The sequence below is a fragment of the Ceratotherium simum genome, chromosome 4 (assembly GCF_057802395.1).
Source record: "Ceratotherium simum simum isolate JZ-2026a chromosome 4, ASM5780239v1, whole genome shotgun sequence".
NCBI classification, from domain to species: domain Eukaryota; kingdom Metazoa; phylum Chordata; class Mammalia; order Perissodactyla; family Rhinocerotidae; genus Ceratotherium; species Ceratotherium simum.
The window spans coordinates 3,952,379-3,967,013 of record NC_141903.1 but is presented as its reverse complement, the minus strand read 5'-3'; the positions used below and the strand labels follow the sequence as shown (position 1 = coordinate 3,967,013).

Genomic DNA, 14,635 nt, shown 5'->3' with positions numbered 1-14,635 from the left:
GCCGGGCTGGGGCTGGAGCGGGGCCGGGCAGGGGCTCAGGGCAGCCCTTCCGCACAAGAGCCGCACTGTTCCCAGGGCCCGGCTGCCATCCAAGAGCAATACAGTAGGCACCAGGCAACGTCTGCCCCCTCCCCCCAACTCTGCTCCCAGGCAGGTGAGGGGCGGGGCATGGCCTCAGGAATTCCTCCTGGCCCGGCCTGGCATTCCAGGAGCCTCGGGCCCGGTGCTTCATAGGTGCCCCATCAGTACTGCAAATGGGCAGGGAGAGCAATGCCCAGCCGCAGCCTCCACACACCCTCCCCTTCAGGTGAATCTCCACCTTCCAGGGTCACAGGTAAGGATGGGGGCAAAAAGTGGGCCGATGTGTTAGCATGCACAGTCTCAGCTCTGTGGACAGTCACCCTGAGCTCTCTCTCTTTGTCCCAAATGATTAGGGTTCAATCTCAGTTCTGTTCACTTGCTATGTGAATTCAGACAAGTCATTCCATTTGCCTGAGCTTCTGTTTCCTCACCTGCAAAACAGAGCTAAGGACTCCTACCCTCATTTGGCTGACGGGAAGATCAAAGGACTTAATGCCCATATACTGCCTGACCTTGTATGATGCCTGGTATACAGGGGAGCTCAGTCAAGGCAAGGACTTCTTCCCTACTTCCTGTTCTGGTGAAACCCATTCCCACCTCTTAACTCATTCACTTCTTCCAACACCCCTGGGGAAAAGGGGGCAGGAGTGTGCCCATTTTCTGGTTGGAGAAACTGAGGCAGAGGCAGGCTAAAGGCAGGATCTTAGAATGGCAGGCTTCTGAACCCCTGCTAGGGGTGTGTGTGTGTGTGTGTGTGTGTGTGAAAGTCTTTGAGAGAGAGACTGTAAATGCAACTGGTGAAAGATTGTTAACCAAAGAGTGAGCCTGTGACAGGCAGATGGGCTAGGATTCCTCTCCCAGACAGCCTTAGCATGCCTCCTTCTGGGTTCTGCTTACTTATCTACCTCTCCCCACAATGCCAGCAGCTCCTGGAAGGGTGGAGGCTGGGTCTGATCACTGCTTTATCCCCAGGATTTAGAACAGTGCATCCCACATATTGAACCCTCAATAAACAGTAGACGAGTGAATGAGTGAATGAATGACGCTGTGACAGAGCGTCAGGCTCTGCAGAGGGTCAGTGTGAGAGGCCGTGAGTGTGGGAGGGGGGCTGGACAGGGGATGTGGGGTGGAGGGGTGAGGTTGCCAGTCTAAGGGTCTTGTGTGTCTCAGGGGGCAGGGAGGTTGCACGACCTGGGCTATGAAAGCCTCTACTCTGCCTTTGGCTCAGGTGAACTGGGAAAGTGCCTGGAAGTTGAATGAAAGCTGTGTAGGGTCCAGCTCCTGCTGGCAGCTCACCCACCCCCAACAACCACATTCACTAAAGGGAGCCAGCAGGGACCAGAGGCGGGGAGCTGAGTCTCTCCAGGAGTCCAGGAAGCCTGGCGAGGCCCCTCTGGGCAGGAGGCTCCCATTTGCTGCGCATCCCCAGTGCCAGGAGCCTCAGCCTGCCCGGGTGCTCCAGTGAGGAAGGACCCTGGATGAGGGGAATCAGGACAAGCTGTTCTTAAAAGTTAGCCAATTGTTGTCTGATTTATCTTTGGGAGGAGGCCATTCTTTAGTTTGAGAAGGAAAAGAAAATCACTTTAATGCGCCTTTTAGTCATACAAAGGAAAATCCTCTATCCCATTGGGAGTAAGAGTGGAGAGAGCGAGACCTCTCCTCATAACAATGGGAACGGAAGCTGCTTCCCCCAGGGCAGAGTCTCCAGCAGCCAGAGAGCTATGTGGGAAGGAGAGCCTGAGGCCCCAGGGGAGGGGTTTCCTTTCTCCTCAAGGAACCTTCAGAGGAGTAGAGGGCTGGGACTTGAGGTGAGGGTTGTGCAGAAGTCAAAGGTTGCCTGGCCTCCTGTTTGGCCACTGTCAAGATGCTCAAGTGCTTCCAGGTGAGGCAGACCTGAGGCATGTGGGACAGAGCGATTCCGGCCCACCCACTGTGTGCCAGGCACTTGAGACACAATGGTGGGGTCTGCAGGGAGTTCCTGCCTTCTATTTACAGAATTAACTCTTTAGTTACAATTCTGGAACGTGCCATGAAGAAATAATGGGTCCTAAATAATCACGGCTAACACTACAAAGCAAGTGCTATATGTCAAGCAGTGTTTTAGAACAACAGGCTTACACATACCAACATGTCTACTTTTTGCGACCATTTTGTGTGTGTGTGTGTGTGTGTGTGTGTGTGTGTGTGAGCAAGATTGTTCTTGAGCTAACATCTGTGCCAGTCTTCCTCTATTTTGGTTGTGGGATGCCGCCACAGCATGGCTTGATGAGCGGTGCCCGAGGTTCCGAACCAGCAAACCCCAGGCCACGGAAGCGGAGGGTGCAAACTTAACCACTACGCCACTGGGCTGGCCCCTGCTACCACTTCTTGAGGATACTATCATCACACCTGTTTCACTGCCGAGAAGAGGAAGACACAGAGATGGAGTAACGTCCCAAGGCCACTTGTGATGGTGAGAGATCGGAGTCCTGCGATGTGTGATCTGAACCACCTCCCTCCCAGCTTCTTTCTCCATGCTCGCCGAAGAGAAGCCACCAAAGAGGAACGTGTGGGGCCAGCCCGGTGGCGCAGCGGTTAAGTGCCCACTCCGCTGCGGCGGCCCAGGGTTCGCAGGTTCTGATCCCGGCGCCCCACATACGGCTTGTCAAGCCATGCATGGCAGCGTCCCATATAAAATAAAGGAAGATGGGCACAAGGTTAGCCCAGGGCCAATCTACCTCAGCAAAAAAGAGAGGAGGATTGGCATCAGATGTTAGTTCAGGGCTGATCTTTCTCACGAAAAAAAAAAAAGGAAGACCGTGGCAAGTCCAGAAGGCTTCTCCGAGGAAGCGAGCTGAGACCTAAGAACGAAACGGAGCTAACCAGACCTAGAGGAGAAAGAGCATTCCAGGAAGCAGGCACCACGCGTGCAAAGGCCCAGAGGTAGGGTGGGAGCAAGGAAGAAGTGAATGAGGGATTCGTCTGGAGATGTGGGCAGGGCCAGGTCACGCCAAGAATCTTTATAGGAAGCTGTTGGAAGGTTTTAGAGGGGTGGTTGTGGTTGGTACAGTCGGGTTTGTATTTAAAATACCAATCGGAAGGTGGGCAGAGGACGGACAAGGATGAGGGCAGAGGGGGTCTGCTAGCCACTGTCCCGCGATTGCGCAGAAGGCAGAGCAGCCAGGCTGGGCAGAGGTCTGCGGAGGCGGGCGGGTTAGGACTGCTGGGTCTCGTTCCCCAAGGGGTGAAGAGCAGGAGATAGAGCGATGGACTAGAACTTGGGAGCCTGGCCGGGGCGGGGCAGGAGAGGCGGAGTCTGAGGGGGTGTGCGGCAGGCTGGGCCCGGGCCCGGGACTGGGCTGACCCGATCTGCCGCTCTCCGCTGTCTGGTTCCGGGACGGGTCTTCAGGTGGGCGGGACGCGGTGCCACCCGCCAGCACGCCGCGGTCAGGATAGAGCTGGTCCGGGCGGGGCGGGGCCCTAGGTGGGCGGGGCGCTGGCCCCCCGGCCACGCCGCTGTCGCGGGTGCATTCCTGGCTTTGCGGCCCGGGGCGGAGGGACGCCCGGGCTGAGTGCGGTCCCCGCTGGGCGCGGGGTCGGGGCTGGCGGGAGCTGGGAGCGGGGCCGCGGAGGACCCAGGTGAGCGAGGACCCTGTGCCGGGAGCTGAGCCGCGGAGGATCGAGGTGACCGGGACCCCATGCGGCCCAGGCTGCGCTCCCAGCCGCCAGGGGGCGAGCGGCGGCGGGGTTCCTGGAGCTGCCCCCTCCCAGCACTGGGGACCTGGGCGTCCGCTTGGCGGGGGTTGGGGGGACGGTAAATCAGTAACCCGCAGTGCACACAGGGCCTTTTGTCCCGCTCCGTCCAAAGAGCACCCTGGCCGCGGAGCTGGTTACTCATTGCCCACCGGGGCGGGGGCGGGCCGTCTGTCTCTGCAGCGCCCCCTCGGAACTGCGGACTCTCACCTCCCCCCAGAGTGGCCGGGTAGGGGTGGAGGAGGAGAGCGCGCTGGTCCCTCGGCTGCTGGACCTTCTGTGCGCCCCGAGTAGAAATGAGGAAGATGAGGCTCCGAGAGGTGCAGTCATGGGCCCAGGGTCCCCCTGCCCCTGACTGCGGGAGGCTGGAGGAGAATCCAGGCTGCCTGATGCCAGAGTCAGGCCCTTCGGCCCCACGTGCCGGTCATCGGCCGCCTGTGACCCGACTAAGGGCCCTGAGGTTCTGAGGTCAGGACAGCCTGGGGGTGGGAATAAAATCCTCGGGCCCCTCCACCCCACTCCCAGCCGCAGCTGTGGACCCAGAGAGACGACCTCCCTGCAGAGCAGAGCTCGGGTGGGGGAGGGGGCGCTGGTTTACAGAGGAGGGGCCATGGAAACTGGGGGTGGGTGCAGAGATGGTGGCAGCCAGCCAGGTGCAGAAGAGAAATGGAGACCACAGAGGAATGGGCAAGAGAGAAGATGTGCCCAGTTTTGAAAGCCAATGGTTCGGTATTCAAGAGGCTGAAGGGGCAGACTGTGTGACCAAAGACATTGACAAGGGCAGGGAGGGAGCCTAGGATGCTAGATAAACAGTGTGGACTGGATCCTGCTGGATACAGGCAGCCATTAGGGGCTTGTAAGCTGGGGGAGGGGGTGACATGGCATACTTGTAATCTTTAAAACCTTGCTGGAGACCAGAGGCTGAAGAGCCCAAGGAGATGTTTGCAAAGGCCCAAGCTAGAGATGACCATGGCCTGCCCTGGGTACAGGCAGGGGAGGTAGGATGGATTGGAAAGGGATTGAGGAGGCAGAATGGACTGGAAGGAGGGGAGGGGAGAGGAGAGGGCATAGACAGAGATGATGCCCCAGCTTCCAGGAAAACCCACCGAAGGAGCAACTTGAAGGGGAGATAATGGCTTTGGCCTGGACAAGCTAAGTGCCCCCTGCCTCAGAGCCAGAGCTGGATGTGTTTTGGGGGGAGGTGGGAAGGGGAGGGGGCAGTGGCTGAGAAGGGAGGGTGTGATGGGCTTCCTGGTCAAGGTAGATCCAGAGACACCAGTGTCACCTGACAGCCAGCCCCAGGTAACAGCCAGTGGGCGCCGGGACTACACTGGTCACCTATCCTCCCCTGCCCCAGCTGAGGCTCAGTTTTGAGTGTTCCTTTTGGGGGATGGCTTCATCATTGGTGGCATGTGGAGGAGGGTAACAGGATGGGGTGGGTGTGTACTTCAGCGCCAGAACCGGAGGTGACTGGCCGTGGGCAGATCCAGGGTGACAGTCATGAGGAGGGGGAGAGTAGTTCAACATTCTGTGTGCCCAGCCCCTACCTTCAATATCTCTTATCCTCAGAGCTGTTCTGAGGACAGCAGCCCAGAGAGGGGCAGGGACTTGCAAGTTGATAAAAGTCAGGTTTTGAACTTGGCTCTATCAGACACTCGAGTCTACATTCTTTACCACGGTGTGTCTTGCCTCAGATGGAGATATGGGGGAGGTAAAGCAGAGGTATCCCCAGGATGCAATTCTGGTTTAGAATCAGGAAGAACTTCCTGCTTGCCATAGGACGTCCTGCCTTGTTAGTAGTGAGCACCGTGCCACTGGAGATATCCAAAGTGGGTCAGGGGAATGTCAGCAATGCTAGAAGGAGTGGGGGTCAGATCAGAGAACAGCCAGATGCTGAAGTTTGGCCTTGTATTATATTTCAGATTGGCAGGGGGGAGGCTCTTTAGCAATAAATTCATTTATTCAGCAAAAAATAAATTATGTGTGCTGAAAGCGAGCAGAAGATATGTCTCCATTCTCTGCTTCCCTCCAAGGAAGGAATCCCAAAACTGCCCTTTCTGTGAACTTGTGCCAGGGTCTCAGCAGGACAGGAGGAGAGCAGGAAGCCCAGCCCAGCCGCCCTGCACGACCTACTGTGGGGAGGCCTTGGGCTCGGCAACAGCAGAGCTGGTTCCGGTCTCTGCTCTGCCGCTGGCCGGCGGGGGGCTTGGACAAGTCTGCCCACCATTTCATGTCTCAGTTTCCGCATCTGCAGGAATAGGGGGTAGTGCCAGTGAAGGTGCACACACGCAGGAGCTCTTCTCCCTCCGTTTCAGGAAGGCAGTCGGTGGGAAGCCCAGCCTGGGTCCCCGGGAGCAGCAGGAAGGAGATGCGGCTGCTGTTGACCCTGTTGGGAGTCCTGCTTGGGGTGCTCAGGGCTCCAGCTTTGTCCCTTGAGGCCTCTGAGGAAATGGAGCTGGGTATGGCCGCTAAGGTGGGAGAGGGTGGCAGGGGTAGGCACCTGGAGGGGGCTGCTGGCTGAGCAAAGCTGGGAGGATCCTGGCCCAGGCCCTGGGGAGGTGGCAGCAGGGCAGGACCCAACCATTGAGACTTAGTGTCTGGCTCCCAGCAAGCGTCCACTTGTCTCTGTGTCCACGAGAGAGGACTGGCCTTGCAGGGCGCAAGGCCCTGAGCTGGGCTGCAGAGCTGGTGTGGTGAGCCCCTTGGCTGTGTGTGTGTGTGTGCGTGCTGTGCACTGAGCGTGTGACTTGGGAGGCCCAGGCAGCATAGGCGGTGTATACACTGTGAGTATGATGTGGCCGGAGGTGTGGCATGTGCCCTGTGTGTGGCACCTATGGCGTGTGCTGTGTGTGTGTGTCTCAGGCAGTGGCATGTCCAGTCCAGCATGTGTGCTCCGCACTGTGTGTGATGTGCACCAGAGGCATGGCATTTGCTCTGCACCTAGCGTTTGTAGCATGTGGTTGTGTGTGTGTTGAGGAGCTGCAGGTGTCCAGCATGTGTCATGAGGTGCTTGTGCCCCGTGTGTGCCGCATGTTCTCCGTATGCAGGGGGCTGCCTCAGGAGAGGCTGTGGGGCTCACTGACCTCTGCCCTTGGTCCACAGAGCCCTGCCTGGCCCCCAGCCCAGAGCAGCAAGAGCAGGAGCTGACTGTGGCCCTTGGGCAGCCTGTACGGTTATGCTGTGGGCGGGCTGAGCGTAGTGGCCACTGGTACAAGGAGGGCAGTCGCCTGGCACCTGCCGGCCGAGTACGAGGCTGGAGGGGCCGCTTGGAGATCGCCAGCTCCCTACTGGAGGATGCTGGCCACTACCTCTGCCTGGCACGAGGCTCCATGCTTGTCCTGCACAACGTCACCTTGGTTGTGGATGGTAAGGGGATCTAGCAGGGGCTAAGGATTGCCTGGGGAGAGAGACCCTCCCCATCCTGGACCTCAGACGCCTCCCTCTGTCCCTGACATAGACTCCTTGACCTCCAGCAATGGTGATGAGGACCCCAAGGCCCACAGGGGCCCCTCGAATGGGCATGTGTACCCCCAGCAAGGTCAGTATTAGTCCTCAGGGACTCATTTCCCTACCTCCCAGCTGGTCACTGAGAAGAAGAAACCTATGTGGAAGCAGGATTGAAGCAGGTGGTCATCCTGGGGCACTAGGTTCTCCCTTCCCCTTCCCTCCAGCACCGTACTGGACACACCCTCAACGCATGGAGAAGAAACTTCATGCAGTGCCTGCTGGGAACACCGTCAAGTTCCGCTGCCCGGCTGCAGGCAACCCCACGCCCACCATCCGCTGGCTCAAGGATGGACAGGACTTCCACGGGGAACATCGCATTGGAGGCATTCGGGTGAGTCTCTGGGTTCCAAGACCATCAGCTCCTCCATTTTCACTCCCTCATTGGTCTGCCCAAATCAAACCCACAGCTCTTTCTCTAATGAGGAAGGCAGCTGCAGGGGCCCAGAAGGAGCACTAGACTGTGGACTTGGACAGCTCTGGTTCATGTTCCCACTCTGTCTGCCACTCTCCCGCAAGTGATTTAACTTCTCAGCCTAAGAAACTCCATCTGTAAAGTGGGCAGGATCACTGATCGGCAGGTATCAATTAATTTTAGCAGTTCATCCTCATGAGACCCTGCAGGGTCAGCTCCAGGCCGTGGTGAGGATGCTGAGACTCCAAGAGGGCAAAGACTGGCTCGAGGTGGGACAGCTAGGAAGAGGTCGAGCTAAAACTCAGAGACTCAGACCCAGGGCTCAGACACTTCTTGGAGCCTTCTCCTTTGTCCCAAAGTCCTGGCCTTGGCCTGGCCTCCCAGGGCCTAGAGTGCTTGAGAAGAGCCTCGTGGGCAGGATCTGGCCTCCTCATGCCCTGGGCCCCTGGGTGGGCATGGGTTGGTTGCCCCTTATGGACACTTCCCCTGCCCCCAGCTGCGCCACCAGCACTGGAGCCTGGTGATGGAAAGCGTGGTGCCCTCGGACCGTGGCACGTACACCTGCCTCGTGGAGAACTCTATGGGCAGCATCCGCTACAGCTATCTGCTGGACGTGCTGGGTGAGCGGATGGGTAGGCGAGGCGCCATGGGGGTGGGAGCCCTGTCCCTGCCTTCAGGTGGGGCCTAGTCTGGCAGGCAACATGGACTGAGTCTTGGATGACTCACTCAAGCTGCTCAGAGTGTCCAGGTGGGTCCGAGGGAAGCACAGGGGCTAAAGTGGGCCTGCAGGAGCAGGGGTGGGCCAAGAGGAAAAGTGGGAAAGACATCGAGGGAGAGAGCACAGGCTGAGTGAAGGCCCTGGGTGTAAGGAATGCCGTGTGTGTGTGGGGAGGTGTATGCCTGAGTGTGCCTTTTAAGTGGGGAGCTAGGCCATGGAGGATTTTGAATGCTAGGCTGAGAAGTTGTTCTTGACCCCGAAGGCAGTGGGGAGCCATGGAAGGTTTAAGCAGGGTAAGCAGGGGACAGACAAGGTCTGAGCTGCATATCAGGAAGGTCTCTGCCTTGATCTGCGGGATGCTGCAGGCGGTGGGCAGGAGGCTTCTGTGGGTGCTGCCGGTCAAGGTTGACGGCCCGATCTGGCCCCCAGAGCGGTCCCCACACCGGCCCATCCTGCAGGCAGGGCTCCCGGCCAACACCACAGCTGTGGCGGGCAGTGACGTGGAGCTGCTGTGCAAGGTGTACAGCGACGCCCAGCCCCACATCCAGTGGCTGAAGCACATCGTCATCAATGGCAGCAGCTTCGGTGCTGACGGCTTCCCCTATGTGCAAGTCCTGAAGGTCCATCCCCTGCCGGCGCCTGAGCCCCACCCTTCTCCCTTGGGGGGCGGGAGGTGGTCCCCAGCTCCCCTCCCAGCCACAGTGTGGCCCCAGGCCCTGCTGTGACCCTGGAGTGTGTCCTGCATCCCCAGACAGCAGACATCAATAGCTCAGAGGTAGAGGTCCTGTACCTTCGGAATGTGTCGGCAGAGGATGCAGGCGAGTACACCTGCCTGGCGGGCAACTCCATCGGCCTCTCCTATCAGTCGGCTTGGCTCACAGTGCTGCCAGGTGAGCACCCCAGGGGGCCAGGAGAGATTTCGGGATCCCGCTCTGGTCCAGCAGTGGGCTATGACCTGTTGGGTGGATAGTCTCTCTTGACCTGTGGGGTCTGGGCTTAGGACATGGTGTGTGGATTTGTGTGTTTGATTCTGCACGCAACAACCCCTCTGTGTTTGTCCACATGTGACTGTCCATGTGACCCTCTGGGGTGTGGATATGTGGGACTGGGTATAACTGCAGCTTTCTTGGTATGTGTACCCCTGTGTGTGTGGGGGGGGAGCTGTGAAGGCCTGAGTTAGAGGGTGTGGGGCTGGCCATCTGACCACTGACCTATCAGTTATCTGTGTGTGTGTGTCCATCTGTGGACAGAAGAGGACCTCACATGGACAGCAGCAGCGCCCCAGGCCAGGTACACGGACATCATCCTGTACACGTCGGGCTCTCTGGCTTTGGTGGTGCTCCTGCTGCTGGCCGGGCTGTATCGTGGGCAGGTGCTCCACAGCCGGCACCCCCGGCAGCCCGCAGCTGTGCAGAAGTTGTCCCGCTTCCCTCTGGCCCGACAGGTACGTGCGGACCCCCATCCCATGTCCCTGTATCGAGGCTCTCGGCCTGCCTTCCCGCTGCAGCTTGGCTCCCGCAGGCCCACCAAGTCTCCCACTTTGCAGTTCTCCCTGGAGTCCGGCTCCTCAGCCAAGTCAAGCTCGTCACTGGTGAGGGGCGTCCGTCTCTCCTCCAGTGGCCCGCCCTTGCTCGCTGGCCTTGTGAGTCTAGACCTACCTCTCGACTCGCAGTGGGAGTTTCCCCGAGACAGGTATGCTGAGTGGGGTGAGGGTGGGGCGCAGGCCCTGGGGAAGAGTGCTGCCTAGACAGCTGAGGCCTCAGCTTCCTCCACCTCCAGGCTGCTGCTCGGGAAGCCACTGGGCGAGGGCTGCTTTGGGCAGGTGGTACGTGCGGAGGCCTTCGGCATGGACCCTGCCCGGCCCGACCAGGCCAGCACTGTGGCCGTCAAGATGCTCAAGGGTGAGTGTGGTGGCCTTGGGGGAGGTACTGTGGCCTTGGGACAAACAGAAGGGGTTCATGGTGCTACCAGCTGAGCCCTGAGGGCCAGGAGAAGCTGCAGGATCCCACCCTTGGACTTGGGGCTCAACTCTGCTACTGATGCTGGCAAGTCATTTCTTAGCCTCAGTTTCTTCATGTGACACCTGGGGTAAATAACAGTCCCTACCTCCCAGCCTGGGGTTCATGGAAAGTGCCTAGTGCGTAAAGTCTTAACCATTGGGATGTTGATGACTACAAGGATTGGGGGTGATTGGGGTTTGATACCTCCTCTCAGCCCTGGACCCATGTCAGGCTTGGCCTCATTTAACCTTGTCAGCCTCCCAGGCCTCCATCGCATCCCCCACGATTCCCCCTAGTCACACCCTCACCATCCCCTGGGCCCTTCCCAGGTCTGTCTCCCTGTGTCCACCACTCTCCACCTTCTGCTTAAACTCAGTCCCAGCCCCCAAGCAGCAGTCCTAAGGTGCTCAGGACACACAAGGGACCTGCCACCGGGGCCTTTCACTGCTGTCCCCAGCCCCCTCTATAAGAGTGGCCCAAACCGCTGTTCTGCCCCTCCCTGCACCCCTGCACAGCTGGGGCCACCTGGCACTCTGGGAGGCAGGGATTGAGAAATGTGCATTGTGAGTTCTGGCGGGAGGGTATGTCATTGGCCCAGGGCCACAGGTCAGCCCCTGGTCCTCAGCCTTCTCAAGAGAAGTTGGAGCAGCTTCTTCCTGGCCTCCCCTCACTGCGCCCCACTGGCAGCTCCCTGAATTCCCAGGCAGATGGATGCCAGGCCTTAGTCAGACAGACCTCAGGGCGCCAGCCTGCTTCCCGCCCCCCGGAGCTCTCACCCCGGTCAGGGACTAACGCCAAGCCCTCCAGATGGAGTTCCTTCCTGCTCAGAGCTCTTCCCCTCTCTCTTGTTTCCTGGTCCCACTCGCTGGCAGGCCTACCTCTTTTAGATCCTTGATCTCGTTGCATCCTTGCAACTGCTGTGAGAGGTAGGGCATGAGCCATTGTCCCATTTCATATAAGAGGATCTTGAGGTTTAGAGAGGTTAGGAGACTTTTTCAAGGCCACACAGCCCAATGGGGATTCAGGCCCAGACCTTCCTGATTCTGGGTCCAGCGATCCAAGTCCTGTCCTCCATCCTGCAGCCTCCCTTATGTAGTCACCCTAGCTGTCCCCTTGCAGACAACGCCTCCGACAAGGACTTGGCAGACCTGGTCTCTGAGATGGAGGTGATGAAGTTGATTGGCCGACACAAGAATATTATCAACCTGCTGGGTGTCTGCACCCAGGAAGGTGAGGCAGGGCAGCGGCTGGCTGGGGGCAGTCAGGGCATGACCCACAGCATCGGCAGCCTCCCTGTGCCCCCTCGCCTCCGTAGGGCCTCTGTACGTAATTGTCGAGTGTGCCGCCAAGGGAAACCTGCGGGAGTTCCTGCGGGCCCGGCGCCCCCCAGGCCCGGACCTCAGCCCTGATGGGCCACGGAGCAGTGAGGGGCCACTCTCCTTTCCCGCCCTGGTCTCCTGCGCCTATCAGGTGGCCCGAGGCATGCAGTACCTGGAGTCTCGGAAGGTATAGGCACTGGGCAGCACTCTGGACCACTCCAATCACTCCATCTCCACACTCATGCCCTTGGCATTAAATGTCCCCAACTTCTCCCTCTCTCCCCTTTCTCATTACCCCGCCTAAATGTCCCCAAGTCCTTCAGTACCCCCAACCATATGCAGTTGACACTGCATGCCCCCATTCCTTCCTCACATACTGCTTAACCCATAGGCAGAGCAAGGGAAGAGGCGATGCAGGAGAGAGGGTATGGGCCCTAACAGTAGACGGCTTACATTTCCCCTCTCTGGATCTTGACTGCCTCATCTGTAAAATGGGTGGATGACCCCTCACGCCCGGGTTACCGTGAGGCGGTGTGTGCCCAGCTCCCAGCCGTGTGTCCTCATAACCCTAAGCTCCTGCCCTTGCCCCAGTGCATCCACCGGGACCTGGCTGCTCGCAACGTGCTGGTGACTGAAGACAATGTAATGAAGATCGCTGACTTTGGGCTGGCGCGCGGCGTCCACCACATTGACTACTACAAGAAAACCAGCAACGTGAGGGAGGCAGGGCAGAGCTGGATGGGGGGCTGGGGGCACTGTGGGACTTGGCACCAATGCTCACACCTCTCCCATCCAGGGTCGCCTGCCTGTCAAGTGGATGGCACCTGAGGCCTTGTTTGACCGAGTCTACACACACCAGAGTGACGTGTGAGTCCTGGAAGTTGGGGGTCCAGAGTGTCCACCAGTGATCATTGCCCTACCCCACAGAAAGGGCAAAGCACTTGCCCACGGTCACACAGCCCTGATCTTGCCCAAGATCACCTGAGTGGGACTAGACTCCAAAAGGGGCCCCAATCCCCAGCCCCCATGGTAGATCATGGCTACCCTCATGCCCCCATCCCAGCCCCAGGAGGAGGAAGCGAAGCTGTGCCCTGCTGAGCCCTGTCCTGCCTCCAGGTGGTCGTTTGGGATCCTGCTGTGGGAGATCTTCACATTCGGGGGCTCCCCATACCCTGGCATCCCAGTGGAGGAGCTCTTCTCATTGCTGCGGGAGGGCCATCGGATGGACCGGCCCCCGAACTGCCCCCCAGAGCTGTGAGGCCTCGCCCCACTCTCCCTCACTTTCCGGTCCTCGTCTTCTTCCCTGACCTTAGCTCAGGGTCTGGCCCTGGAGAGTGGTCAGCACCAACTCTCGCTAACTCTCACCACCTCTTCCTCGGCCCAGCGGGGAGGTCCTGGCCTGGCTTCTGTGCCCTTCCACTAGATGGTCCCACCTGCCCCTTCATCACACGCCCCACCCAGGGCCATGAGGGCCTCCCCTCACCCAAGTCTGAGGCTCCTCTTAACCGTCTGCCCCCCGCCCCCCCAGGTATGTCCTGATGCGTGAGTGTTGGCACGCAGCGCCCTCTCAGAGGCCCACTTTCAAGCAGCTGGTGGAGGCGCTGGACAAGGTCCTGCTGGCCATCTCTGAGGAGGTACCACTCCTCTCTTGTCCCATGACCTCCCTCCGCCCGCTCCCCTCTGGGCCTCACCCGAGCCAACTCCCAGGGCTGACCAGCACTGTTCCCTGCAGTACCTCGACCTCCGCCTGACCTTTGGACCCTACTCCCCTGCCAGTGTGGACGCCAGCAGCACCTGCTCCTCCAGCGACTCTGTCTTCAGCCATGACCCCCTGCCACTGGGTTCCAGCTCTTTCCCCTTCCCCGGAGTGCAGACATGAGCCGGGGCCTGAGGTTGTGCGCACAGGCTGGCTGGCTGGCGGCTTTGGGCCTCCTGGCTCAGCCGCACCCAGACAGTGCTTGACCTTGGCAGCCTCCGGCCCTGACCTCAGGGTGCTGTCCCAGAGCTCTGGTTCTGCTTTGGGGAGGTCCGTCCTTGGTGCCGAGGTCCCTGATTGAGGCTTCCTGCTCTGGCGTCAGGTTCCCAAACCAGAGTTCAACCCCACTCTCAAGGCCCTGCCCCTGCCCTTGGCGCCATGGCCGAGTGTTCTAAAGGCCTGAGAGGCCGGGTTCTACTTGGCCTGCTGGGCCTTGGCACTTGGTCCTATTCCAGGAGTTTGGCTGGACCTGGCTGCAGGGCTGTCCTAAGCCTCCGTGCTTCCCTACACCAGGAGAGGTCTTGGGCCTCTGGACCCGACTTCGCTAGGCCTCCCTTGCCACCCCTTTGCTGCTTGTCCCAGCATCCTGGGAAGGAGCATTGGCCCCTTGGCTCTTAGCTGACAGGCTGGAAGCCTGCTGAAAACACAGAAGCAAGTGGCCTTTTATAAATTATTTTTTTGAAAGAAACCTCTGTGTGCCTGGTGTATTCCTTGCAGCAAATGGAGGGGGAACAGAGTGGAGGGATCCCCAAGCTGGGAGTTTTGCTGGGTGACACAGCCTGAGGGCTCTGTGCCAGGCAGGCTTGGGTTTGCATCCCCCTCCAGCTGCCTCGGATCCAGGAGCCTTTGTGCACCTCTGTCCTGGTCTGTCTGTCTTTCCAGCACCATCTTGTGTACATGATGGTGTGAACGAGTGCTAATGAGCAGAGGACTCCACAGGGCACCATCCACTGGGCGAGACTCCTGTACCCCCTGCACATGCGTGTGCATGTGCATGCCCTGGGACTGTCCCCAAGGGAGCTGGCAGCGCCCCTCCTCCATCTGCTCAGCATTAACCAAGCTGACCGTTAACACAGCGTGAAAGCCTGAAACCCAGTCTCGAGCTGCCGC

The 14,635-nt window shown here is 59.2% G+C and overlaps 1 protein-coding gene across 12 annotated transcripts; it reads left to right on the top strand.

The window, feature by feature from the left end:
* The first annotated feature begins 224 nt into the window (after nt 1-224).
* FGFR4 (fibroblast growth factor receptor 4) lies at nt 225-14,213 on the top strand. 12 transcript variants are annotated; one of them, XR_015551892.1, is made up of 18 exons: nt 225-334; nt 6,129-6,272; nt 6,916-7,179; nt 7,271-7,351; nt 7,485-7,651; nt 8,229-8,352; nt 8,880-9,070; nt 9,202-9,340; nt 9,701-9,894; nt 9,997-10,142; nt 10,230-10,351; nt 11,570-11,680; nt 11,766-11,956; nt 12,343-12,483; nt 12,566-12,636; nt 12,833-13,023; nt 13,298-13,403; nt 13,502-13,520. XR_015551892.1 is itself a non-coding variant. In XM_087429339.1 (18 exons), exons 1-18 carry the CDS (start codon nt 271-273, stop codon nt 13,646-13,648), a joined length of 2,523 nt encoding a protein of 840 aa, XP_087285465.1. In that variant the 5' UTR covers nt 225-270; the 3' UTR covers nt 13,649-14,213. The 12 variants fall into 12 exon arrangements, 11 of the variants coding, with proteins under 11 accessions (XP_087285465.1, XP_087285464.1, XP_087285474.1 ...); XM_087429339.1 differs by having other exon boundaries at nt 12,361-12,483; nt 12,886-13,023; nt 13,502-14,213; XM_087429338.1 differs by having other exon boundaries at nt 12,886-13,023; nt 13,502-14,213.
* The last annotated feature ends 422 nt before the right edge of the window (nt 14,214-14,635 follow it).